The sequence below is a fragment of the Trichoderma gamsii genome (assembly GCF_001481775.2).
Source record: "Trichoderma gamsii strain T6085 chromosome Unknown Scaffold_7.2, whole genome shotgun sequence".
Lineage (NCBI taxonomy): Eukaryota > Fungi > Ascomycota > Sordariomycetes > Hypocreales > Hypocreaceae > Trichoderma > Trichoderma gamsii.
The window spans coordinates 225,502-251,827 of NW_020171344.1; the positions used below are offsets into that span (position 1 = coordinate 225,502).

At 49.0% G+C, this 26,326-nt stretch overlaps 13 protein-coding genes across 13 annotated transcripts; 5 read left to right on the forward strand and 8 right to left on the reverse strand.

Moving 5' to 3' along the window:
• Positions 1–816: 816 nt before the first annotated feature.
• TGAM01_v202724 (NmrA family protein) lies at positions 817–2,068 on the forward strand (the record flags this gene model as incomplete). The annotated part of the gene is made up of 6 exons (XM_018802179.1): positions 817–1,161; positions 1,229–1,392; positions 1,445–1,553; positions 1,606–1,647; positions 1,701–1,864; positions 1,924–2,068. 6 exons carry the CDS (start codon positions 817–819, stop codon positions 2,066–2,068), a joined length of 969 nt encoding a protein of 322 aa, XP_018664534.1.
• Positions 2,069–2,201: 133 nt separating this feature from the next.
• TGAM01_v202725 (hypothetical protein) lies at positions 2,202–3,134 on the reverse strand (the record flags this gene model as incomplete). The annotated part of the gene is made up of 1 exon (XM_018802180.1): positions 2,202–3,134. One exon carries the CDS (start codon positions 3,132–3,134, stop codon positions 2,202–2,204), a length of 933 nt encoding a protein of 310 aa, XP_018664535.1.
• A 920-nt stretch (positions 3,135–4,054) lies between these two features.
• On the forward strand, positions 4,055–5,663 carry TGAM01_v202727 (hypothetical protein; the record flags this gene model as incomplete). The annotated part of the gene is made up of 3 exons (XM_018802181.1): positions 4,055–4,469; positions 4,521–4,826; positions 4,882–5,663. 3 exons carry the CDS (start codon positions 4,055–4,057, stop codon positions 5,661–5,663), a joined length of 1,503 nt encoding a protein of 500 aa, XP_018664536.1.
• A 303-nt stretch (positions 5,664–5,966) lies between these two features.
• Positions 5,967–7,207, reverse strand: TGAM01_v202726 (homoserine kinase; the record flags this gene model as incomplete). The annotated part of the gene is made up of 3 exons (XM_018802182.1): positions 5,967–6,323; positions 6,382–6,680; positions 6,784–7,207. The coding sequence occupies 3 exons, from the start codon at positions 7,205–7,207 to the stop codon at positions 5,967–5,969; spliced, it is 1,080 nt and encodes a 359-aa protein (XP_018664537.1).
• A 3,044-nt stretch (positions 7,208–10,251) lies between these two features.
• Positions 10,252–10,728, forward strand: TGAM01_v202728 (protein SnodProt1 precursor; the record flags this gene model as incomplete). The annotated part of the gene is made up of 2 exons (XM_018802183.1): positions 10,252–10,312; positions 10,373–10,728. 2 exons carry the CDS (start codon positions 10,252–10,254, stop codon positions 10,726–10,728), a joined length of 417 nt encoding a protein of 138 aa, XP_018664538.1.
• Positions 10,729–11,294: 566 nt separating this feature from the next.
• TGAM01_v202729 (hypothetical protein) lies at positions 11,295–12,735 on the reverse strand (the record flags this gene model as incomplete). Its single annotated transcript, XM_018802184.1, has 3 exons — positions 11,295–11,810; positions 11,869–12,405; positions 12,481–12,735. 3 exons carry the CDS (start codon positions 12,733–12,735, stop codon positions 11,295–11,297), a joined length of 1,308 nt encoding a protein of 435 aa, XP_018664539.1.
• Positions 12,736–13,145: 410 nt separating this feature from the next.
• TGAM01_v202730 (methyltransferase domain-containing protein) lies at positions 13,146–14,516 on the reverse strand (the record flags this gene model as incomplete). The annotated part of the gene is made up of 3 exons (XM_018802185.1): positions 13,146–13,596; positions 13,674–13,878; positions 14,009–14,516. 3 exons carry the CDS (start codon positions 14,514–14,516, stop codon positions 13,146–13,148), a joined length of 1,164 nt encoding a protein of 387 aa, XP_018664540.1.
• A 455-nt stretch (positions 14,517–14,971) lies between these two features.
• Positions 14,972–16,163, reverse strand: TGAM01_v202731 (hypothetical protein; the record flags this gene model as incomplete). Its single annotated transcript, XM_024549054.1, has 6 exons — positions 14,972–15,198; positions 15,280–15,412; positions 15,474–15,692; positions 15,778–15,828; positions 15,914–15,964; positions 16,023–16,163. 6 exons carry the CDS (start codon positions 16,161–16,163, stop codon positions 14,972–14,974), a joined length of 822 nt encoding a protein of 273 aa, XP_024406169.1.
• Positions 16,164–16,855: 692 nt separating this feature from the next.
• Positions 16,856–17,789, reverse strand: TGAM01_v202732 (hypothetical protein; the record flags this gene model as incomplete). The annotated part of the gene is made up of 3 exons (XM_018802187.1): positions 16,856–17,100; positions 17,180–17,333; positions 17,403–17,789. The coding sequence occupies 3 exons, from the start codon at positions 17,787–17,789 to the stop codon at positions 16,856–16,858; spliced, it is 786 nt and encodes a 261-aa protein (XP_018664542.1).
• A 494-nt stretch (positions 17,790–18,283) lies between these two features.
• TGAM01_v202733 (hypothetical protein) lies at positions 18,284–19,690 on the reverse strand (the record flags this gene model as incomplete). Its single annotated transcript, XM_018802188.1, has 2 exons — positions 18,284–19,464; positions 19,537–19,690. 2 exons carry the CDS (start codon positions 19,688–19,690, stop codon positions 18,284–18,286), a joined length of 1,335 nt encoding a protein of 444 aa, XP_018664543.1.
• Positions 19,691–20,221: 531 nt separating this feature from the next.
• Positions 20,222–21,910, reverse strand: TGAM01_v202734 (hypothetical protein; the record flags this gene model as incomplete). Its single annotated transcript, XM_018802189.1, has 1 exon — positions 20,222–21,910. One exon carries the CDS (start codon positions 21,908–21,910, stop codon positions 20,222–20,224), a length of 1,689 nt encoding a protein of 562 aa, XP_018664544.1.
• Positions 21,911–22,461: 551 nt separating this feature from the next.
• TGAM01_v202735 (metal-dependent amidase/aminoacylase/carboxypeptidase) lies at positions 22,462–23,769 on the forward strand (the record flags this gene model as incomplete). Its single annotated transcript, XM_018802190.1, has 2 exons — positions 22,462–23,345; positions 23,415–23,769. The coding sequence occupies 2 exons, from the start codon at positions 22,462–22,464 to the stop codon at positions 23,767–23,769; spliced, it is 1,239 nt and encodes a 412-aa protein (XP_018664545.1).
• Positions 23,770–25,075: 1,306 nt separating this feature from the next.
• TGAM01_v202736 (hypothetical protein) lies at positions 25,076–25,718 on the forward strand (the record flags this gene model as incomplete). The annotated part of the gene is made up of 3 exons (XM_018802191.1): positions 25,076–25,280; positions 25,351–25,498; positions 25,559–25,718. The coding sequence occupies 3 exons, from the start codon at positions 25,076–25,078 to the stop codon at positions 25,716–25,718; spliced, it is 513 nt and encodes a 170-aa protein (XP_018664546.1).
• Positions 25,719–26,326: the final 608 nt, after the last annotated feature.

The following is a 26,326-nucleotide window of genomic DNA, read 5'->3' on the forward strand; positions in this document are numbered from 1 at the left end:
CTTCCAAGAATGTACGAGTTGTCATCATTCTGTCTCACTGGAAGACTGCAGTGCCTCTCATCCAACATTGCTACAGCCGCAGCCATCTCCAACGGTAAGGCACAGACCCATGCTACGGTATAGTTCTCATGGCGGTAGCTCTTCGTTGGCATTGCCATTTTGGCTCCTCATGAATACAGACTGATGCCTTATCGGGTGTGATATCTCGAGATTTCTCTTCGTGATTGCTTGGTTGAGTAGAGAGATCCAAGCTTCCAGCCTCACGTGTCCACCAAAAAAAAAAAAAAAAATTACCCCTCTCTACAAGCTGACAGTGTTATGTACAACCCATATCCTTATAGGTAATTTCCGATAAAGCAGGGAGAAGGTTGATTTTGACCAATGATGGAATTTTCCGACACATGGAGCGAGCCTGTAGACCACTGTGAGTCTGGCTAAGAGAAGATAACATAAAATCAACAGCACTTCTTCATATAGCACCTACGTACTCTGCAGTAGGAAGCTAGGTAATTTATGCTGGCCGCGCCAGTTTCCTGCTAGGTCTCATTCATCTCAACGATCTAGAATTTCTGCTTGAATATAGTAAGATCTATATATGCTTGCTTAAAAATAGATTCAATCTACACCATTAGCTCTATTTCTGTATTGAACTAAATTCTCTGAAATCTCATTAATCAATGTATGTAAGCACTAGGTAATCAAGGTGCTATTGCAGTTGACGCAAAGTTACGTACATGTACCTAGCATCTTTACATATATTATTGCCCTATCCACTGACCAGTGTGCGCTCAGTTTATTCATCGTTGATCTCACAAAATGGCTACTCGCAACGTTATTGTGACCGGTGCCACTGGAAGGCAAGGACGGGCATTTGTACAAGAGCTACTAAATCCTTCGAATACCAATGGTTCGACTGCTCTGACATACCGAGTATGGGCTGTAACTCGGGACACAGCGTCGCCTGCAGCAGCTCGGCTTTCAGGAGTTGAAAAGAGCCATGGCAATAATATTAGAGTGGTACAAGGCGATCTCAGCGATGCGGAGAGACTCAAACAGATTTTCACGGAGGTAGCTGCTGAGGGTGGAATATTCGGTGTCTTCATTGTGCTTCCTTATCCAGGCCTTGGAAACAATGGCGGGGACGAAGAGAGACAAGGCAAAGTAATCCAACCCCGCACATGAACCCTTGGAGAAATCACTGATCAAGATCAATTGTTTGCGAGCATAGACGCTTGTGGATCTCGCAATTGAGTTCAAAGTTGAAGCGCTCGTTTATTCAAGCACAATCCCTCCCGGCCCGGATGAGTCCAATGGATTTGACGCATCTCGTCTGGCGAAGCGAGAGATCGAGTTGTATTGCAAAAAGATGAGCGAAAAGGGTCTCAATTGGAGGTCAGTACAATTGTGCATTGCAAAGCATTGAGCTAACTGAATGATCACACAGCATTGTACAACCTGGATTTTTCATGGAGAATTTTGACGGTTGGATGGGAGCGCTGGCCGTACCTGTCCTTTCGCAGGGTTTGCAAAAAGGAACGGAGATATTACTCGTTGTACGTGATCATCATCCAAAGCATACCATGAAATAACTAACATTGGATACAGGCATCAGAAGATATTGGAAAAGTCGCTGCGGGGATCATCCAGGTAATTCGGCCATACCTCAAGTCATGACGAGCTTTGCTAACTGCTCTCACAAGAATCATGAGAGATACACACACAAGACCGTAACCGTGGCAGGCGGAAGCTATACCATGGATGAGATCAAAAAAGCATACAAAGAGGTCATGGGGAAAACAATGCCGTCTGTTCCAGCCATTTTGGCATGGCTAGCTCTCAAATTGAGCGCCGGCGTGCAGCATGTGTAAGTCTATGCCACTTACAACACTAGTTATTGCGGTTTTTTGCTGATTTATCGCCTAGAATTAAAGATACGGAGAGGGTTCACCAGGCGAGAGTCAATGGAGGATACCCGACGCTGGATGAAGAGATTGAGTTGGCCAAAACTGCGAGTGAGATGCAAGATTGGCGCACGTGGCTCATTAAGCAGAAGGAAAAGCAATCTTGATATACATAGTATTGCGCATGAGCAGCTACTATGAGAGAGACTATTTCAGTTTTAATGGTTTTTTTTTTTTTTTCTTTTTTTGTTTCGTAACCATGCTAAGCATTTACTATAAGACTCAGATTAGATCAAAATACTACGAAGACGCAATGGGAATCAGGTCAAAGGTAATCAGTGTTCCCTTAACAAGCGTTCCCTTGACACTGCCCGCCCTTCCCTTAGTATACAAAGACAGCTTGATAAAGATATCAGGCACTTCCCCATTTGCTTCTACCATCTCTTCCTCCGTAAAAGCTTCCTTGGTACCCTGGTAGAGGAAGAAATGTCTTTGGCCAAATTCCGCATGAGCAGGCGCCGCAGCCTCCCACCTATATCGTATGACATTGCTAGATGGGCTCTCTTTAACGCCAGGCTTGTTGAAAATGGCGTTGTAAAAGGGAAGCATGTTGTTCAAGACCCGTTCATCCTTTATGACGAGAGAAATGCCAGCGACGCCAACTACGCCTGACGGATGAGACGTGTTCTCTGGCGTAAGAGGAGCTCTGAGAGACCTTGGGGTTCGATCAAAAGTCCAGAAAGGCTGTTGGTTGATATGAACTAGGCCTTTGCATTCGTCAAAGCTGGGAATAGCATTGGCCCATATCCTCTTTGAGCCATCTGCCATTGTCCTAAATCCGGGTTCTGGATCGAGGTACTTGATTCCAACTTGAGAATCTTCGGTTCTAGCTTGAACAGCGCGGAATTTCTCTTCAGACTTGTTTGAACCCTCTTCCTCTTCGCGACTTAGAATGGTATGAGCCCAGTGGATGATTTGTCCGTCAGCTTGCTTTCCCCACGGGTGCATGGCTCTATGTTGGGGATTTAAGCCATCCACAAAAGCAATAAGCTCCAGGTAAACACCATCTTGAAAGACAACAATTTTGTTCTCAGTCATGCCACCCTCATGCACGCCTCCATCAAGGATAGTAAAGGTATCTGACAACCATTGCGGGAGTGAAATGAGCTGGGAATGGGGAATCAAAAGAATAACATGATCGAAAACAGATTCTGCGGCAGATTGTGAAGCCATGATTGCTCTTCTTTTTTTTTTGACTTTCCATTCTCTGTTTTTACGTGCAAGTCAGCCTTATAAGTCACCCAAACGGATATTATCACCAACTTCTAAATCGCCGCCGGGGTTTTCAGCTTATGTCGCCTCAGCTCCGGTGGCCTCGGCCGAGAACCGAGCAAGACATCCTGCGAGCACTACAGTAGTATAACGGCGCGCTAGTGGGATGTGCGGAGTTCGATTTTCCTATTTTGTCATGCGAGCGGGATCCCACTTCCTATTCATCTGTCTCTTTATTGTGTCGTGAATTCGTCCGACAATCCGGGTATTGCTATTGAAGCTGCCTGGTCCAAAACCTTAATTTGTCCTTGCATCTTTTCTTTCACATCGAAGTTAGTTGGTGATCAAACAGTTTCAACGTGTAAACGTTAGTTAAGCAGCTCAGCTGGTGTGAGTTGACATACCACAGCTGTTGAGTCTCGCTAAGCGCTAGAGTTGTGAAAAGAGTTGCCATGAGTTCTCGATAACTTTTGGTGGGCCTTTACCATTCGAAAATAGGATTTCGTGTTGCGATCAATATCCTTACTACGAATAAAGCGCGAAGGATTTTAGAATCTTAGGAGACACACAGCGTGCGGCCTATTTATTGGCCCGTCCAGCCATGTCATTCTTGCATCGCGCCTCTCGCGGGCCGAAGCTTCAAACCCGAACTCGGGTCACCACCACCAAGTCAAGTTACCAAGTCGGTGTTAAAGGGGTTTGATCAACTTCATAATTCCGGCTTAGAAATCTTGTCCGAAAAATTCTTTGCAGACACAAATTAACGTCTCTTCTGCGAGGTAATATAAATTGCATGGTTCCTCGCAACTCGCCAACTCGCCAACTCGCCAAATCACCAAAGGGCTATTTCGCGAAAGACACCCCAGTATTCTCAACTCGCCATGTCAGCTCAATCTATTCTTTTGCGCAATGCTACCATCCTGGTGCCCGGTCCAGCGGGAGGTAAACCGATCGTACCGCTTCGAAGCCACTCACTGCTCATTGAGGGAAACAAGATTACTCGCATCGCGACTTATATAGATGCCCCGTCTGATAAAACGCAAGTGATTGACTGCACCGGCAAGATTGTGTCTCCCGGATTCATCGATACGCACCACCACGTATGGCAGACGCTGCTCAAGGGACGGCATGCGGATCACACCCTGTTGGAATATGTGCCTACTGGCAATATGCAGTCGTTCAACTATACCACTGAAGACATCTTCTGGGGCGAGCTAGGAGGATGCCTCGAGGCGCTGGATGCGGGAACGACGACGATAGTCGACCACGCCCACATGAACTATTCTCCCGCCCACAGTAAATTGGTCAAAACTACTTTCTAATTTGCCATGGGCTAACAGACATTAGGCACAAATGCACTTGCGGCAACCGTATCATCAGGAATCCGCTCCCACTTTTGCTATGCGCCTATGAACAAGGTAACACAGTGGGAGCCCGAGCTCACGATGAATGCAGACTTCTTGCCGAGCTGGGCAGTCGAACAAGTTGAAGAGCTCATAAAGGCCGGCCCATATGGCAATGGCCGAGTCAACGTGGGGCTGGCATTCGACGCCTTGTTCCTCCCAACAGAGGTCGTTGCTGATCTGTATAAGCGGGTTCGTCAGGCTGGAGCAAAAGTGATCACCACCCATTACGTGCGCAATGCCATTTTCGGTAAGCTTTTTGATCCTTCTATCATTCATTCCTTTCCCTTGCTGACAGTGATAAGGCCAACATTCGGCGGTGGATGCGCTTGAGGGCCATGGAGTTCTCGGCCCAGACATTATCCTCTCGCATGCAAACCAACTCCTTGACTCGGACGCAAAGAAGCTTAGCGATGTAAACGCCGCCATTTCTTCAACGCCAGATACCGAGATCCAAATGGGTCTTGGCTACCCGGTCTGCTTCCGAGAGGACACCAGCGCCATCAGCTCTCTCGGCATCGACTGCCACAGCAATAATGGGTCCAGCATCGTGAACCAGATGCGCCTCGGTCTGCAGGCAGAGCGAGGTATCCGAAATCACGCCCTTCTTGAGACAAGCAAAGCACCAAAGCATCTCTCCCTTTCCGTGCAAGAAGTCTTTCGGCTCGGCACCGTCGGGGGCGCGAAAGCCATCGGCATGCAGGACCAGCTTGGCTCTCTCGAAGAAGGCAAACTGGCCGACATTGTCATCTTTGATGGTCTTAGCCCCAGCATGATCTGTGCTGCTGAAGAAGACCCCGTGGCAGCAATTGTCTTGCACTCTTCCATCGCGGATATTGAAACCGTCATTGTGGATGGAAGGATTGTGAAGCAGCAGGGCAGCCTCGTGCCCGTTGAGCTAGATATGTCACTATCAGATTTCAAGCCTGCCAAAGCGCATTTGGAATGGTCTGATGTGGCTAAAGAGCTTCTGCAAAGTCGCCAGCGCGTGATTGACGCAGGAAAGAAGAATTGGGGAGGCGATTTAGAGAAGGCAGTGGGGGGTGTGATGAAGGCATTTCACGTTGATCCTAAGAATATAGTCTAGGGAAGATATGCATCAAGACGGGCTGATTATATGAGACTGGAGTCTCAATGAGGGGTTGGTAGCAGCAAGCTGGAAGAAAAGCGTCTATATAACTGTTAAGGAAGTATCCTATCATCTCTACTCAATAGTATAAGCAAGCATCTGTGGATAAAGATCTTTGTATCATAGCACGGAATTCTATCTTACTTTTTCTTACCTCGTGGCCTGTTTCAACCATGCATCCAAAACGCCCTAAATACCATCATCCGAGAGAGGAGTTGAATTCTAAAAATGTTTGCACTGAACAGTCTATATTTCTTATTTTCAACTTGATCGAATAACGTGGGTTCCCTCCGCAGGCTCCAAAACTAGCCACTGGCAGGCAAGATCCTTCTTTTCGTTATGTTTCCTCAGAGTAGCGATAATCTGGTTGGCAATGTCCTCAAAATTAGACACGGCGAGGGCCAAGATGGTAGGGCCAGCGCCGGAAAGGCATACGCCGAGGAATCCGGGCGTGGTCTTGGGCGACATGGATTGGACAATTTCATTCAGACCAGGAATGAGAGTCTGACGGTATGGCTGGTGAACCCTGTCTTGCATAGCCAGGTTGATGAGTTCAGGATCCGGTGGCGATTGACCAAGGGCAACGGGAAGCAGAGCTATCCGCTGCAGATTGAATACCTAGGCAGCCATAGAGTCAGTCATTGAAGCCGTAATTGCCTCGTATCGCTCTACTTACGACATCGGTACGCTGGTAGTTTGGTGGCAAGACGGCTCGGGCGTCATGGGTAGGCACAATAAAGTCCGGAATGATGGCCACGGCCTTGATCTCCTTGTTCCATGGGAACTTGATGTGGTGGCCAATGCCATTGGGAGGCTCCGGGGGCCTCTTGCCAGTATCGACACCTCCCGCCGGGTTGGGCAGCACTTCACTCAACGGCACTTCGACTCTAGAAGCATCTTCGGGCTTCAAAGGCATGAGATATGTTCCAACAAATCCTCCAAAGAGCGCCGCGCCGACATTGTCCGGATGTCTCTCTGCAGTCGAACAAAGAAAACGTGTTAGCGCAGGGTCCAAGCAAATGTCGATGCAGAGTCCAAGCTTTTTCAACGCAACAGAATAAAACACCAATAGACGCACCAATCATCAAGCAATAGTCAAATAGCCTCTCCTGGGTCAAGTGGTGCAGCTTCCCAACTTCCTTGCCCAGCTGGACGCCGGCCACCACAGCAGCTCCCGAGCTTCCCAGCCCCCTCCCCAGCGGAATCGGGTTCTTGATATGGACGTGCGTCTCGACGGGGAAGCTGCGCTGGTCGTGGCATCGCAGCACGTAGAGCGCAACCCTGGTGATGAGGTTGTTCTGCGGATCCAGGCTAATATCGTCGGAGCCCTCACCCTGGCCCTCGTACGTCACCCTGCAGTTGAGAGGGTGTTCGGACCTGGTCTTGGAGCGATCAATCGTGACATGCAGCTCGAGATACACGGAGAGCGCAAGGCCAATGACGTCGAAGCCGGGGCCGATGTTGGCGCTGGAGCAGGGCGTCTTGATCACGAAGGACTCCATTGTGGTTCTTTTGTTCGTGTTCGCCCGCGGTCTGGTCTTGGCTCGTTGCACTTTTCTGAGGCTGGAGGGGCAGCAGTAGAGGCCGCAGAGCGAGAGGGTATGTGCGGTGCGTCGTCTGCGTCTCAATCGCCAAGCAAGTGTCGAATTGGCCCGGCTGGCCAAGATGTGCTGTCTTGTTGAAAGGTGCAGAGTCGTGAAAAATGTTTGTTGGCTTGCTGGCGCAAGTAGTCACGCCCTATCATGGCAGCCCGATAACCGGAGCTCTGTCTAGAACGGCGTCTGGTGCACTTTTTTGATGGCGGGGCAGGCCGCATGCATGTAGGGAGAGAATCCCGAAACATCACCCCAGCGCTTTACAAGCTATCGCGATAAACTTCTACATTAGAGACATCGTTTATGGTATGCACGTGCCTGCATGCTGTATCTACACCATAGCTTAATGGACAAGTAAGTCAGCTGCGGCCCATTGCATACCTAGTACACAGAAGAATGCACCTTGGCTCATAAAAGAGCCATATCCTCCGTATGGCGCTTAGGCTTCTGCAAACTTTGTATGTTGCCTTTGACGCAGAAATGGCAATGCTTGGTAGATCGCTACGAATTAAATATACGACGAAGGAAAAGTGCATCAGTCTTGGCATGGCAAGTATACTGTAGGTAGCATAAGATGGCTGCAACCACCAGACAAACGGCCAGCACCGCTTTGAGACAGATCACACCAACTTTAGGGTAGATCATCACCATTGTACTCAATGCTTGACGTGATTACCATTTTTCTTTAAGACTTTCAGATTGTTTTAAAACCTGCAAGTCACAGAAACATTTCTACTTTCCTTTGACGATCTGCAGCTAGTGATGCATCGATGGAATTGTAGAGAACCTTGATGTACAAGTGCACTAGATGTGCTGGTAGGTGAATATCCATGAAGCTTCGTGATGTCTACAGTGGCATAACATTCAAAGTCTTTACTATTATGCAAGCGAGAAGAAAGATGAATAATATTCATTTGGACTTAATCATCTAGATTATAGAACAAGATTTTTCCATAATAAACTTTATCTTCTTCAAGCTATCCTTCTGAAATCGTGAGATGCTAGTCTTCTGGTCAGCTTCTTGCATGTATGCGTGTAAGTCGGCTCAGCAACAGGGTCCTTGAGCACCTTGCCAATGATTTAACCATAATTTTATACGATGCGACTCTCGAGAAATAACACTTATTAGGTGCACTTGTCACCGTATAAAGGAGATAATCTTGAATCATGACAGACGCCTCTCCTCGGCTTACGTCGCCAATATTCACCAAAGCACCCAGTCCCGGTGTACTTGGCTACCAGCAGCCTCCCGCCAGCCCTATCCCTTAGATCCTACTAAATCATAGCCGAGGACATGGATGCGCTGTCAAGCTGGGCCGGCCCCCCCGGGGCAAATGTCGGCCGCAGCGGCGTTGCACCAACACGCATTGCCGTACCGGGAAGTAATTCTGGGCGAGCCAGCCAAGCTATTCGACGTTGCTCCGCAGCGGACTTACAAGCGTTAGATCGAGTGGATGCCCGGCACTGGCTAGATGCTGGCCTGTTCTGCCCGCATTTCCTGTTTGTCGTTTTACTGCCTACTAGCAAGCATTATGCACTGAGGTTCGTATATGCCGGCACAGCTCCATCACGCGGTGACGGTTCACGGCCTCGGTTGCGTTAGCAGGTATGAAGATGCTATCTAGAAGGACTTGGGCCAGTAAAGTGATTCTCGAAGAAAAATGGAAGCAAAGTTAGAGAGACGAAGAAAGGGAGCGAAGATAAAATAAAAATAAGAATAAACACAAAAAAATACAGTCGTCTCGTATTACAATCCCGTTGGGCTTCAACTACCTACATCCTCCTCGTACATGCAATGCACGCTCCGACCCATCTTTGGCGTCTTCTAGACAAACCGCCAACCGTCCCATTTCTCGTACCAGGTGCATCACAAGGCCGGTACACTGCGTCATCAATACGAGCCGGATCGACGAAGCGTGCGCTACTTGCGGCTGTGGCGATGCTCCAGGGTCCCTGTCCGGGGTTTGGGCGATTGGGAGGACTGTCGTCGACAGGAAAAAAATCCCCCGATGGTCCGGTAGGGTCGCTTGCAGAAGAAGGGCTGCTGCTAGGCAAAAGAGCTAACTGTAAGAATCTATTTTCGAGGGCTGAAGAGGAGACATCATGGACTGAGAGTGAGCGGATTGACTGAGTGACGAGATACACTAGGACGAGAAGAGCAACGGATGGACGCCTCTGACAGCCATTTCTAATGCAAAGGCAAAAATACGAGCTTAATTGCAAGTATGAATTCATGTCTCCTATTTTTCCCTCTTCTTTCGGTGGAAAGCTATTACGAAGTAGAATCTCCGTGATACCTACTCCGTGCACACCCAGCAACGCAATCTGTCGGACATGGACTTACAGCCCAGCAACAGAGCATCAAAAATGGCCCGTGCCGCACGTACAACTGTAGTACGAGCCGCTGGTTAGGCTGCTTGCTGGCTCAAGAGAAAAGGCAGGGATGTGGTGTTGCTATTTGTGGATTTGTGGACCAGAATCGCCATCAGATGATCGGACACGAGCAAAGAGCCGGATGATGCCTGAGCGCAACTGACTGGTCACAACGATTGCTACCCATTTTACCTGCCGGTTAACTGCTTGTAGTACTAGTATCTGATTATTTACCATGTCGTATGTAAGTATACTTCCGAAGGGAAAGAAGAGGGGCTTGGCTAACTGGCACGCAGCAGGCGGAAGGACTTGGCGATGAATGGATACCACGATCCATCGGAGCAGAAGGAAGAGGCGACTGAGTTTTCGATGGGCAAGTCCCAAAGCGGTCATGACGGACAAGGTGCTCTAAAGTATAAAGACTAGAGTCGTCCTCGCCAAAAGACCAATTGCTCTGAACCATCACCTTCAGCCTTCATCACAAGAATCAACTACTCAAGCATCTTCAACCGCACATTCGCTTCACTACTCAGCTTTATATAATATCTATATCTCAACAACTCAACAACTCAGTCAAGATGCAGTTCTCCAGCCTCTTCAAGCTTGCTCTCTTCACCGCCGCAGTCTCTGCTGATACCGGTATGTCGAATTATAACATATACTCGACTCCTTCCTTTTGCTAACATGATTCATGCTCAGTCTCATACGATACCGGCTACGATGACGCTTCTCGCTCCCTGACTGTCGTCTCCTGCTCCGACGGCGCCAACGGCCTCATCACCAGATACCACTGGCAAACCCAGGGCCAGATCCCTCGCTTCCCGTACATTGGTGGTGTCCAGGCCGTCGCGGGCTGGAACTCCCCCAGCTGCGGCACCTGCTGGAAGCTCACCTACAGCGGCAAGACCATCTACGTCTTGGCTGTTGACCACAGCGCTGCTGGCTTCAACATTGGCCTCGACGCCATGAATGCCCTGACCAACGGTAACGCCGTTCAGTACGGACGTGTCGACGCCACCGCCTCTCAGGTCGCTGTGAAAAACTGCGGTCTGTAAGAGACTTGTCCGCACGGGAACAAAAATTTTGGGTTTAGGCCTGTTTGACCATCATTGAATTGCATCGCATCATTGGATATGGCGGGAATTGCACTGGGATTTGATTTTTACTTTCATTTTTACAACATGGGTACACGGGAATGAAGACTTGTTGGATGTGTAATGAGCATTAACGAACTACACGGCAGACGCTACTACTAAATTATACACAATACCCTCATCGGGCATCATTACTATTAGAAATTTGTTCTTACCGTTCTGAGAGTGAAATTACTTGTGACAATGACTGAGAAACGGCGGGGCACGGAAATGGCGGAGCAATGTAAGCAGATCGACGTGGCCGCCAGATTCGATAAGATGGAGATGCATTAGCCGCAGCAAGGTGTAAGCTTTCGTCATTCATCTTTAGACAACGGGGTAAATATATGCATAGTTTTGCTCGTCTAGCCAATCTTACAGCCGCATTGTGACAGCGGACAACTCCGTTATGTCCGTATTATGAACCCAAACTCGTATCAACTTTACGCCAATCGCTTTCGTACACTCATGCTTCATATCATTTGTCGCTACTCTCCAATCCACTCGGCCTCGATAAACCACATCCTCGACTTCTCCGGCTGCCATATACCGTTGAACTTGAACCGCTCATCAGCTCGTCTAAACAGCTCCCTCCAGTCATCCGGCTCCCTCTCCCTCGCATTCACCGTGACTTGCATAAACAGATCCAGCGTCCTCATTGTCCTATCCTCAATGTACCCCGCCGTGCCCGGCTCCGGAAGAGCTCCATCATTGATAATAACCTTTGCGCCCCGCCTAAGCGAAGGGATGAGCGCTCTGAGAATCTGCAGGCAGTATTTATCAGAGAAGCCGTGGAAGATCATGCGGAAGAAGTAAGCCGCGGCGACGACGGGCTGTGGTGTGAAGAAGTCGTGGGTGGTGAGCTGGACTCTGGGTTGGAGGTCTGTGGGGACCTTGCCGATGATTTCGGGGGTGCGCATGCCAGCGGTGTCTTGGACTATGAAGGAGAGGTTGGGGAAGGCTTGGGCGAGGGCGAAGGAGATGTAGCCTTGGTTGCCGCCCATCTGAGGTGCGTGTAAGTCAGTGATTGTGCTTATGTAGGTGTCCCAGTCCTGGACTTACATCGACGACTGTGCTATCTTGGGGAAGCTTTTCCCAAGGATATCCCTTAACCACAGACTCCATGGAATATCCCTCTCCACTGCCATGAGCCTGCATAGCTAGATTGTATCTCTTAGAGAACACCTGATCCTGCTGAATAAAGTCAAACCACGGAAGATCCTGCTTATACGCAAGATTCACCCCCGTCTCGGTCGACTCCTCACTCGCCGGCCACTTCTTCATCGCCGGTATGACGTGAGCCACCGGCAGCCACAGGTCGTTGCAGATGAAGCCAACCCAGCTGCGCAGGGGCGCATCTTCGCGAATGAGCCGCGAGGTGCGGGAGTGCGCCACGAAGCCCTTTTCGGGCTCTACGAAGATACGGTTGGTGATGGCGTGGCGGATGAGGCGGCGGAGATCGAGGACTGAGAGTTGAAGACCGTTGTTGAGCTCTTTGACTTTGGATGCGAGGTCTTCGTATGAGATTTTGCCGTCGATGGGGACGGCGTCTGCGATTTTGAATTCCCATATTGATTGGAGAGAGAGGGTGTCTACACACTATGTTCGTTGGGATAGATGTTAGCTCAACTGTACATGTGAAAAGACATCAATCAATGAATTCTGTCTACTCACATCCCACGCCAAGTATCTCAACCCTTCCTTAGGACCCAGAGCAATATCATGAAGCTCCTTAGTCAGGGATATAAGCTCCAACCGAGCCTTGTATGGCTCCTCATCTTCCTGAGAAATGGGAAACTCGGCAAGTCCATTCACATCAAACGACGCAGCATCCAGACCCCTTGCAGTAAGGTGGTCGGTGATAATCTTGGTCTTGGCGGCAATCTCCTGCGAGAGAAGCGTCATCCGTTGGACGGATTGAGATGCCATTGTTCAATTTGGAGCTGTGCGTCGAAGCGAGGTTGGCTGATAGGATGAGAGCTGGACTATCTCGATAGAGTCGAGGGATTAAATCCACCTCCATTTCCATTGCGATGCATCTGGACGTCTCCACCCCTCCCTTTTCTTCTGCAACAGGGTATCCGTACTGTAGGAAGAACATGGGCTGAGGCCACAAGTGGACGGATGGATCGATCTAGGCTCTCTCTCTCTGTCGCCTATAGTAATCGGAATTCTCCAGCTCCGCAGACGCGGGGAACTTCTAATCGCACTAGATAAAAAGGGTGCGGTCTATTATGTATACTATTAACATTCTAATACTGTATGTACGTAAGCGTATGCTGCTTGGGTTGTGTCTTTATTCTCGTCTTGAGTGAGTGAAAAAAATGCCTTCATCGTCTTCAACGTGGTTTCTGCCCTATAACAATATTAAATGGCATGTAGCCATGCTGACTGCCGTCCGTTAGTTCCTTGCGGACATCCACTAGATAGACTTCCAGCTCCTCCAGTGTCCACTTGAGCCCCCGCGTAAATGGTCTCACGGCAACTCCATACAGCGCATCATGAATCATGCTCCTGTTGTAGAGCCCGACCATCTTTAACCGTGGGTCTTTCGGCCACGTGCCAATCGGGATCTTGAAGGGTATCTCGGTGACGTCGACAAAACCCGCCTCGGTGACGTTCTTCTTGTTGTGTTGCATAGCTAGCAGATCGACGTTGAAATGGACGAGTGCGCTCTCCATTGTTTCGTAGAAATTCTGAATCATGTTGCCTTTGCGCAACGTTCCGTCGTCGCACTTGACCTGGAACTTTAGTTCTTGTAGCTCGATCCAGCCGCCTGGCTTCAAGGCTCTAATGGTAGAGAGCATTAGTGTCAGGTTACCATTATGGTGTTTTTTTGATGAGGCAAATTCCAGGAATGGACTTACCGATATGCTCGCGATAATAAAGTAGGCCAGTCCCGTATTGAAGAGGTCATGTGCCGAATGTGAATATAGTCTAGAGATTCTGGGGGTATCAACCACTCTGCCTCAGCATCGTCAACCATAAAAGAAACATTCGGCGGGACCCATTGCGGCTGGATTGGACTCAGGTCAATGCCTTGAATCTCTGCTTCCGGGTATTCGTCTCCCACTAGAAGCAATTGCATGATTAGTTATGACTGGTCATTTCATGCGCTCTTTTGCCAAGCTCTGAAGCGAGAACAAGAATAAACAGCAGTTTGCGTAACGCGAGCGCCGTAAAATCAACGAGAGGTTCTTACTGTCAATAGCCCAGATGCCCGTTCCCGTCCCAACATCCAGAATCTTCTGCGGACTCTCCAGCGGCGCATAGTGAAGCTTCCCCTGACAAAGATGCACAATCATGGCGTGCTTCATGTCCTCTCTCTCCTGCTCTGGCTCATCGTTGGGGAACTGGTATCGCCCTTCTTGAAACCGGTGATAGCGCCTGTTATTCTCGAATTCGTAGTCGCGCACAGTGCTGCAGATTGATGTTGAGGCTCGCGACGCTGAATCGCTCTCGTAGCCGGCATCGCTAGCCGCATCGTCTGCTTCGATCTCATCGGGAACTAAATCTGCGACAAAGGCCGCCGAGCCCGGTGAAGCTGCTACCTCAGCAGGAGAAGACCCGGCGCGAGGAGACGACCCGATGCGAGGCTTCTTTGCCGGCGTCGAGGTCGGTGATGGTGACGCTTCGTCCTTGGCATGTTTTGCGACGACAGCAGCAGCTGCTGTGTCCGCTGTGTCTCTTGTTTCTGCGGGTTTCTCCATCGTCGCATTCGCATTCAGCCACGACCGGGCCTCTGTTAAAGATTTCCAGGCAATCGGGATCGGCGCACGCAAGGGAGGCAGTGGAAACTCCTCACAGTTTGGTCTCGATAGAATTGCGACGGAAATTCCTTTTGCCCAGATTAGGAACAACCATCTCGCCTTAGTCAGTTGTCAGCGCTTGCGCTCGCTCACGATTGTTGGCAGGGCACACGAGCGGCGGGTCGACAGCTAAATGCCAATCACGCGGTGGCGGAGCGTCCCCCGGTTCTCCGCAGAGTCTATAATTTAGCTGGATAAGTTCCAGTTTTACAGGTACAGTCTGCATGTGGTCCTTTGCCCAAAACGGCACGGGCCGTGATTTGGTTTCTGGCTGTATTTTGGGCACGGATATATACTTCGAATACGTGTATCAACTCTTCAAGCCAGAAGGTTGGGACTGGCATCTCAAGTAGGCTTCAATCTTCTTTACAACATGGCGGAGGCTCTTGATGGCCACCTCCCAACCAATTAAAAAGCCCGCGTCCCATCCCAGCAGCGCCAGCTACAGCTCCTCCTGCGACTCGAACTATGCCGACGAGCACACCCGTGCCATATCCTCCAGTGGCCGCGCTCTGCACAGTGGCAAAAGCGCCCTTGGCAGCGACGTTTCCAGCAGCTGATTGGACTCCTGACGCAACTGACTCTGTAATTTGGGGATTATTGTCAGTATGTGTAAAGTGAGATGGTAAAAAGAACTGGACAAAGCTGTAAAAGGTGCTCTTACTGGCGGCAATGCCTCTCGTAGTAAAGCCCAGCACTCTGGCTACGCCCATGACCGGGGCGGTGATGATTCCGGGAGCAACCATCATGAGTATTCCAGCGACAAGTCCAGGATTATCCTTGGCAAAATTGGCAGTCTATATCGACTTTGTTAGGTCGCTTCATAACCATGGTCCATAATGTGAATCTGTCACCTACCTCTTGAGCTGCTACTTTAGCACCATTCTTTACGGCTTCAATATTCTCCTCGTTTTTGACCCACTCCTCGACATGGCTTGCTGTATCTTTGACATTGATGATGGCTCCTTCAACATGAGGTCGAGCCTTCTCGGCCGTCTCCCCTGCAACTCTCACCGCGTTGCCCAAAGCTTTTTGCACTTCTTCGCCTGCTCGATTGATATTTTCCGCAGTGACGTGCTGAGTTATTTTCGTTAGCTTGACAATGAATAGATGTGATTAAAAGAGCACATGCCTGGTGAATTTGCTGTGCAGCATTACCAACGTGCTTTCGAATCTCTTCGCCTGCTCGATTGATATTTTCCGCAGTGACGTGCTGAGTTATTTTCGTTAGCTTGACAATGAATAGATGTGATTAAAAGAGCACATGCCTGGTGAATTTGCTGCGTAGCATTACCAACGTGCTTTCGAATCTCTTCGGTCGCTCGGTTGATATTCTCCGGAGTGACATGCTAGTTGTTGTCTTCATCAGTTGGATATCAGGCAGCTATGAAAGAAAGAAATACACACCTGTTGTATCTGCTGCGTAGCATAATCAGCGTGCTTCCGAATCTCTTCAGCTGCTCGGGTGATGTTCTCTTGGGTGATGTGTTTGGCGGCCTCGCGCTGGACAATAGCCAAGCCTTGGCCGAGTTGATCAAAGAAAGACATCTTGGCTTTCTTTTCTCTCCGTGTTGGAAGTAGAAGATGTGAACTAATTGCTTGGATAAAACTATCTTACGGATGGAACCAAAGAGAGTAAGAAGGATAAAGCTTTGGACTGGGCTTTGGGCTGGACTTTGGGCTGGGCTTTGGGAGCTTGCAAGCTACCATTTGGTGTTTTGGGTAGCACCACCAAACAAAACACCGAGGTGCATGTAGCTATAAATATGGACAAAAATTACCCGGCAAGGGAGATACTTTTCCCCCGATGCCCTCTCCCTGTTTATCGGCGTGTCTTACAGTTAGCTGCATCTGCACAGATTGATGCACCTAAAGAATGCAGGAGGCCTACAATGCGGCAGCATACTGCATGTATGTAAGGGGTCTTTTTACTGAGTGGATGGCGTTGCATGTGGAGCCACTTTGTGCACCATTTGCTCAGAAACAGAGTTAAAGTCGCCATGATAAAGATAAAAACGAAGATTTTCGAGTTGTTTGTGAAGTCTATCATATTCCTTCTACATGTGCATACCTACTAGTACCTATATAGTGATATGTGCTGCTACATTCCCTTTTGTATGATGCAAAGATTAAGATGTCGGCCTGGTTTGAGATGCAATCATATATGTTCATCTAACATTGAGCGACTGAACATGAGAACTGCTTCTTCAAACCCCCTCAAAACTCTTCCCTAGTAACCATTACTGCTGTGGTGGCTTTGCTTTTGATGATTCTCCCTCTTGTATATCTTCTTTCGCCTTGCCTCTCAGCCAAGTCCAAGCTGTGCCAATGCTTCCAGCGCCGGCAACGGCACCTCCAACAGCCTGAGCCGTGCCAGCCAAAGCCGCTACACCGTATCCTCCAGCTGCAGCGCTTTGAATCGTGGCGAAAATACTTCCGGCAGCAACATTGCCGATGCTTGCTTGCAATGCCGATGCAATAGAAGCTACGTTTTAATTATTTGTGAGAAGATGTGCTTCATCAAATATGGTGATTAATATGATGGGGAAGATTGGTGCTCTTACCTCCAGCTACTCCTGCCGGCGTAAATCCCACCATTCCAGCTATCCCCATAATAGGAGCTGTGATGAGAACAGGAGCAGCAATGACAGCAACTCCTGCTCCGGTGACCACAGTGGCTGCAGCAAGCATAGGATTCTCTCGGGCAGCTTTGCTAAGCTATTCGATAACAGTGTTAAAGATATGCGATGTTCTTAGAAATTCGTAGATAGCGATTCCTACACTCACGCGTTGAGTGGTTGACTGAGCTCCATCAGCGGAGCTCTGAGCAGGAGGTTCTTGCGCCCCATTCATGTCTTCAACATTTGAAGAAGTAGCTCCAAAGTTCAGTGTCGTCTTTTCGGTTGTTTCAAGATGATCTTGAGTCGTAACGGAAGGGCTCGAGCATTCGCCGATGATGTCGTCGCCAGCAATACGACTATCGCTCTCTATATGACTGATGGCGTTGATAGATGCACCTTCATAAGTTATTGAAGTTTCGTTGCGAGAATGAATGTCGGGAGCTTCTTCATCAGGCCGGTGAATAGCATTGGGCAGGTTGGCCGCATCGGCACGCCTGGAAACCTCCCGTTGGGCGTTCACCAGACCGCCTCGGATGCGAGAAACCGAAGACATGACTTTGTGTTCCAGGTGATATTCAAAGATGAAAAATCTTGTATGGGCCGTTTTAATTAAGATTCAAAGTGAAGATGGCCAAATGGAGAAGCCTGAAAGCTGCCTAAGCTATGCGCAGTTACCTGCATGTAAGTGCGGAGCTTGGGCGGCAATATCTTGAAGACCAATTAGAATGAACTTCAAAGTGCAGTATGCAAGGAGAAAAAACATTTTTTTTTAACAGTGTCGGTCTCACATTTTGATCCTACAGGCCTTGGCTTTAGGCCGTGTAATTGGCTATAGCTGCATGTGTCGTACAGTGGCGCTTATCTGTGCCATGCGGGAGGCCTACAGAGTTGAGGATACAGGCATACGTACGTAAATATGCACATAAATAACAGATTAAACTCATGGCATAATTATGTAAAGAGGAACAAATTCCTTCTGCCTAATTGACAAATCATCGCCGTAACGATTCATTTTCTGACTGTGAACGATGTAGCAGCACGAGCGCCTCACAAATCCTCTTCGCTGCCCTCCTCATCTCTTATAGGCGGATTCCGATCAGTCCAGGGCTCAAAGACCTGAGCCCCCTTGAGAAGCCCTCCAACAGTCTCCCAGATGACCAAAAACGCAAACAGCGACATGACTATTGCCATGAAATCCGTCGTGGACAAGCCATCGTTCGTTGCAGGTAATGTAAGCAAAATAATGGCGACAACCAGACGCATACCGATTCGGGGTGTCTTTGACATGATCAGGCAATCTTCATCGTGCGTGCGATACAACATGCCGTAGATCCAGAGACAAAACATGCCAACACCCAGACCTCCTCCTAGAAGCCATCGCTGCCCATCTTCAAACTCGTCCAGCCGCGTGCTGATGGCTGCAATGTGACCGCCAATGAGAAACGACGCGGACAACGGCAAGTGAAGCAGAAAGAAGCCAAAGGCCGTCCAAGCAGATCGCCGAATTGGATGTGTTGCCTCCAAGCTTCCATCACCGCTGACATATATCCAATTGAGGCAGAAGGCAATGATGAGCGTGAAAGCAGCTTTGGCATAGCCCTGTGTTAAGCCCACCCCAGCTGGGTCGCCAACAATTACGCTATAGACAAACTCGCCGAGAATAATGATGAAGAATGCAGCCATGCGGTCTATCTCGTGAGCAATGTCAACCGCCGTGCTGTATGTGAGTTTCAACTTGCGCTTGATCCAGGGGCTTAGAGTGAGTGACCAGGTAATCTCCTGATAGAAGATGATGACAGCGACAACGGCGATTTTGGCCTCAATGCTGACTTGTTCAAAGAATAGCGGAATAGTGATGAACAGGCCGATGAACATGAAAAAAGCCAAAACGCGGGCCTGCGCGCGATGCTGATAACTAGCGAAGGAGCAGACGAGAAACGCGCACATGGTGGTGAATCGGGCTACGACGTAGGCACCAGCGGTCGTTTGCATCGCCGTCAAATCTTCGTCAACGAGGCGGGCATTATTCGCGTACAGAACCAAGAGCGCCATGACCCATAGGATGATGAGTCGTTGGAGGAGGTCATCGGTGTAGTATGAGTTCATAATTTCGCGAAGATCGACCCATATGTGCCATGCAGGCGCAAAAATGAGAATGTATTTGGCGAGGTGCTGTCCATCTGGGTTTTCGGCGAGGTCGTCGCTGAAATTCGCTACAATGGCAACGTCTGCATCGCAATATTTGATGTCTCTGTTAGCAACACCTCTTTTGATTCAGTTCAAAGACTGCCACAACTTACACAGTAAATCGAGAAAGAGCTCAAAACGACCTGCTTGTCGCTCCTCATCGCTTTCCTTTACGAGTCGCCCATTATGAAACCATTGCAGCGCCTTGGGCCGCTTGATCATATATCGCTCCCCAGTGGTGTTTTCTTGGAGTTCGTTACAATTCATGGCGATTCAATAACTTATCCAATGGCGCTCAAAGTGACTGTTTCACAAGAACGAGGATTTATCATTGCCAATACATGTTTGAAAGAGGACAATGGGGTATCTCGTCTCTCGCTTGGTAGCTCGCGTACTAAATGTGAGCTAGTCGGGGCTAATTGTGATATTTGGATCCCCCCTATGCCCGGAATTCGAAATCAACATTCCAATCTGAACAGCAAGGAAAGGCTAAGAGCACGCTAAAGAAACTTGTATAGGAAGTTACAGATAACGCAGTGCTGCTAATTCTCCGATGAGACCATTGAAACTCAAAATGCTGCTGCCGAGATAAAACATTAAGCTATTTGCTATGCGTAATCATTGGCTTAAACGATATCGATCCGTGCTTCATATCCATATCCAATCACGTTCAAAGTCGTTAAAATGTCAAAGACTCATTATATACTGCAATCTTTTAAGAGCATGCAAAAATCTCATCCTCAGATTTGCTTGGTACCCATAGTCTGCAGCAACTAAACTTGATGAAGCGCTGCTACACTATATGACGAATATCTCACCATTCAACAGGCGAGGATTTTCACCAACCCCTATTCTTTTACCAGAAATCCCCCCCAGCGGTAAAGCTTCTTTTAAGAATCGGTGTGCGCGTTCCAAATTCTTGCTGTAGCGACTCATCATCTGAAATCGACCAAGGATCCAACGTTGATGAACCTCGTCATTTGTCTCAAGAGCAACCACATAGAGCGGCCAAGCAACCCGAATGACAGCTTCAATACCTTGATGCTTATCCGCTTGGATGGCCAAATCAATGATGGCGCTGATATGTATTTTTGGAACGATTTCTGTGCTGCTAGCTATTTCTTTTCCACGGATTAGACGGAGGAGTTCAAGTTTAGATGCATGATATAGGGGAACAAAGGCGCGAATGTTGGCGACTAGCCGATGTGAACTGTCTGTAGACAGAGAAATGTTTGATGCTACCTCAAGTAGCTCCCCATAACGTTTGTCAATCTGTTCAAAGGCAGCTTCAACTGCGGGTACGAGCTGCCTAAGCTCATTCACATCAAGGCTGACCAGTCCAGAGATCATGGCGCGAAGCTGCATGCAGGCGCATAGAAACGCAAAGATGTCTCGATTCTCCACGTCATCCAGCAGTTCTACCTGCGGATATGAATCACCCCACATGGAGCGATATAAAGAATTCGAGTATCTATGCAGAGCATCGAAGCCGGCAATGGAGGAAGGGTCATCGGGCCCCATAATGCCCTTTATCTCAGCATTGAACTGGCCACCAATTCCAAAAGTAGCGGCTGTTGAATCACAAAGGGCAATCCAGACGAGCAGCCGGATCACAAAAAGCGACAAACCAAGTTCATCTGCGTGGCCCTGCAGCTGCTTTGTTCGAGCTAATACTGGGGTTCCCTGCCACCCACGCTTGGATATTTGATCTGATAGGTTCTGGCATCGATATTTCACAATCAAGGCAGCTCCAGCCAAATGGTTTGATAACCCTGAGCACGACCCGTCACCATACTTTTGCTCGTAAACAAGCATCAGGTATAACACGGCAAAGATGGGGTCCAACTCCAACTGCCGACCGTCGTCTGCAGCCCCTATTACATCGGCTAAAAGACCCAAAGCAGCTGAATAGTGTTGAACAGGAGTCCACTTGCTACGGCGTCCTTGCTCAGTCGCGGGAGTATGTCTGACAATACCATCCGAATTGCTGTTCCGCCGAAACTCAATTTCATTGCCTCCGAGAGCCAATAAGGCATGCATAACCATGGGCTCATCCTCAGCGAGTGTGAATATTATGGAGAAGAGTGAGTAATCAGGATTCTTGGTGTGCTGAATCCTAGCAAACGTCGTACGGAAATAGCGTATTGCCTCATGATCAGCCGAAGTGAGATCCAACGAGCACGCGCTACTAGGAAACTCTGGAAGCCGTGTTGGAAGAGCAAGGGCTCGAGTTAATGCTGCACGTTGTGCCCAAGTTGGCAATGTCTTGGAGCTCTCAAGGGCTTGCCTATACCCCCGAGACATGGCCAGCACGTCATTGTGCTTCATCTTGGGCTCGTAGTCACAGAGCCGTCTAAGACGGACGCATCGCTCACATCGCGGCCGCACTTCGTCACATTTGACCTTTTTGATGCGACAAGTATAGCATCCGTTTTTGGAGCGGCGGGTCTTTGGACGAGGGCCAGCGGGAGAGTTGGCACGATCCATGTCGAACAACTCAGGTTCCAGTTTTGTCTGTTTGACTCAAGCAACAAAAGGTCGACCCTCTGTTGAAATGGAAGAGGTTGATTCTAAAATGTATTATCAATCTGTTTAGTGGGCCTACGAGATGTCCCCATCTTAAGTCTCGAGAAGGCGCCTAAGAAAATGGAGGCCTGCGAGATGCTGTCCTCGTGCGCCGTCGCTACGGCTGAGTTGCCGACCGTCGGTAAGCCTCAGCCGCTCGTAGTACGCCTTGAGGTTGTCTCCAGCTCCAGAAGATAGGCCTAACAGCTGCTGAGATTTGGGGGTTGCTACCCCGCATGACGCCAACAAAGCCGATGGTCGCCAAGCAAATGGAGATTGGAACTGTTGGAGACCCAATCAAGTCGGCGAGATGGCACTAGCTAATGGAACGCTCCCACTTTTACGTATCAGATCGGAGGAGAATAGCGATGTCATGAAGACTTTGAAAAGATATATATTTGTTGAGAAATACTCACATCACTTCTGATCCTACCAACTTCAACAGTCTTACAATATAGCAAAACATACTAGACATGGGCAGCAAAGTTGATATCGAGCAAGCGCGGCAGCTCGTCAATTCTCACCTTGACGAGGTGAGCGCGCAACTTCGCGAAGTAAACAGAGCAATCCACGATAACCCTGAACTTGGGTACAAAGAATTCCAAGCACACGACACAATCACCGCCTTCTTGGAGAAGCAGGGATTCGATGTGAAGCGAAAGACTTGGGGCCTTGATACCAGCTTTGAGGCGACCATTGGCTCTGGCGGACGGCAAGTTGTTGTGTGCTGCGAGTACGATGCGTTGCCAGATATTGGACACGGCTGCGGCCACAACCTCATTGCCACATCATCTATAGCCACGTTCCTTGGAGCCGCTCATGCTCTGTCCAAGCTGGGCGTCCCAGGCAGGCTGAGAATTCTGGGAACACCCGCTGAAGAGGGCGGTGGCGGCAAGGCGAAACTGATTACTGCCGGTGCCTTCAACCCTCCAGAAGACGTTGCTGCATCCATCATGGCCCACCCCATGTCTATCCACCGCATGATTGGTTCGGGAGGCAGCAAAGTCTCTGGTGTTGCGGGATTGGATCTCATCGCCAGCTTCAAGTTCCGCGTCGAGTTCCGCGGCGTAACAGCACATGCGGCTGGCGAACCCTGGAATGGCGTCAACGCTCTTGACGCCGCCGTTGCTGCGTACAACAACGTGTCGCTTTTGCGCCAGCAGATCCGCCCTGATGAGAGGATTCATGGTGTGATCGAAGCTGGCGGGACTGTACCAAATGTCATCACCGATTACACGCGCATGAATTGGTATGTCCGGGCTCCAACGACGAAGGGTGGAGCGCTTCTGGTAGAGCGAGTAAAGGCTTGCATAGAGGCAGCTGCTGTGGCGACTGCTTGCAAGGTCAATTATATTCCGTAAGTAACAGAGTTCTCGTTATTTCGCAGGCAAGTTTATCCATGAATGCTTTTCTTACATGACAATAGGACGGACACGTACGAGAGCGTCATGTCCAATCCCGTACTTTGCAAGACGTACATCGAGGAGATGGCTGTTCTAGGCGACAAGGTTGATATGAAGCTGCTTGAGAGCTTCAACGCCTCAACCGACATGGGCAATGTCACTCATGTGGTGCCTGGCATCCACAGTGGATTCGGCATCCAGACAGCGCCGGGTGTTTCTCTGCATAGCCGCGAGTTTGCGGCCGCTGCAGGAACAGATGATTCTCACAAGGTGGCAATGAAGAGCGGGAAGGGCATGGCGATGCTGGCTATAAAGGTTCTGGTTGACGATGCAATTGCTGAAAATGCAAGGGCCGAGTTTAACAAGCGATACGATTAAAGAATGGAGGTTCTCACATATAACGATTTAATCACATGCATTACGCCTGAAGATCAAGCCAAGTCTGAAGTATTCATCTCAGAAGCCTTCACTCATTCTTCTGAAACTGAGTAAAGTTGTCATACACAAACAACTTCGCCAAGGTAGCAGCAAGGTTGCAATACCAGACTTTGGGTAGTATTGTATTACACGCAACCTGCTCATGCACAGTCTCAGATCGGGCGTATGAACAAATTTGGACAGATACGGACACTGCTCGTGTGCCAAAATTTCTACCACTGCTTGTAAAAAAATTCATATCCTGCTCAATAGGGCAGCTGCTCGTTCTATGTTTGCACTGCCTCAACGAACTGTTTGCTCGCTTGGTGTAAGTGATGCCGCTTTATCCAGAATGCCGATAGTTCCATATCTTGTCAGCTTCACGTCCCACGCCTTGCACGCAACCACCCACTGCATTTTCTTTCCAACAAAAATTTGTAAGACGACGGAAAACACCGCAAAAAATAAGCATATCGATCCTTGCTGAGTTAGACGGCGAGAAATAAGATCCAAGTTAACCTGCCTTCCCTAAAACGTCTACCGAGATGCTTCGCCCGCTATCACGACGTGAGATTTCTTCCAATGAGATGCAGCGTAGCATCCCCGTGTTAGGCGATGCAGCGGGAATTAAATGCTCCCGCAATGCTAGATGGGACGAGCCGATGGGCCTCAGCCCGCGGTCTCCACAGTTGAAGGATGTGCCGTGGGGTTAGAGTCGCATGTGCCGTTTTGGCGATGTTGAAGCAAAGAGTAGAGAAACTTTTGAGATTTTGAGTTGCGAGACTCTATGTTCGAGTTCATTCAAAGATCTACCAATTACGTGCTCTTATGCGCTCGGAGCTTTTACCTGCCTCAATGAGGGCAGTTGCTAGATCATGAAACGAAATGATCTACAGGCAGCGTTTCGAAAGCCACTTTCAGCGCTACTATGTACTCTTCTGCACTCACAATTTGGGGGCATGAATGTCGATCCTTTCCCTGTCTCCTCGCTGGCCCTACGGAGCATCAGCCGCGATTGGGAGATAGCGCCCTGGCCAGCTCCAGTTGCCGGCTGAAACATCTAGATCAAGAAGGAACCAAAGCTATGCTATGCAAGCTGAATTAGGGGGAGAAGCGAGGAACCACATACAACTATGGCGTTACGCTCACTGTGATATGTGTGATAGGAGCTGGGTTTATAAATACTATCCCCGTTCCCATCCTCAGAGTCGCATAGACCATTTCCTCTTCAGCCGTAGCTTTGCAAGTCTCTTAAAACCATTCCAAGATGAAGGCCGCCGTTGTTCTCCTTGCCGGCGCCGCGCTGGCTTCCGCCCAGACCGTTTACTTCATCCGACACGGCGAGAAGCCCAGTGATGATAGCGATCCCAACCTAAGCGCCCAAGGACAGCAGCGCGCCCAATGCCTGAGAACCGTCTTTGGTGCCAGTTCCCAATACAACATTGGCTACATCATTGCCGAGAAGCCCAAGGGTGAGTTGCATCCTGCCAGAACCATTCGATACCTTGTTAGACTTCCAATGTGTTGACTGAGTGAGTTCAGATGACAGCCGACTTCGTCCTCTTAACACAGTCACTCCCTTGGCCCAGGACCTTGGCTTGACTGTTGACACAAGCTGCGGCAAGACCAAGTCCGACTGTGTCGCCGACCTCGTCAGTGGCTACAAAGGCTCAGGCAACATCCTCATCTGGTGAGTGTTTATGATCATTACTACTCGGAGTATGATAGGTTTCACTAACACAATGTTTAGCTGGGAGCACAGCGAGCTTACCAACATTGCGGATGCAATGGGCATTGACAAACCTCCTACATACCCGGATGATTCATTCAACCTGATCTGGACTTCCCCTGCGCCACACACCGCTGTTACCAGCATTACATCCGAGAATTGCCCTGGCTTGGACAGCTAAAGGAGCGACAAGAAAGATATAGAGATGGGAAAAGGAAACTGCTCATGAATAGAGCTACATATATTGACGATTATTCGGAAGAATTGGTTTTACAAAAGACCCGACTGAGCACGTGGCTGGTGTGTTGTTACAAGTCAAGGTTTTGGTGATATGAATGATAGCCATGGATCGTCGTGGCAAAGGGGCGCGATATCAAGTTATCATACATGTGACCTCATATCGCTGTTTAAACATTATAACTTTTCTGGGAATATGATGACGAAGGACCTCTTAATTGAACACGCTTGGTATATATACACTTTCCTAAAAAGGAAAAAAATGAAAGATCCATCAATTTAGCACCCTTAGTATATTGAAGGAGCCCATTGAAAACAACGCCAGTATCGCCAAAAAAAACCATCCACTTCCCTGTAGACTGAATCATAAACGGCCTAAAATATTACATGCGTTCCTCTTCTTCCACTGTTGGCATTTTGCTTCAAGTAGACTAATACTACATTTCCTCATGTGCTCCTCGTACGCGTTTCTATATTACTAGTCATCGTTGAATTAGAGGACTTCCCCACTCTACCTTCCATTTTCTTTAACTCGGGACTTGTTTTTGACTC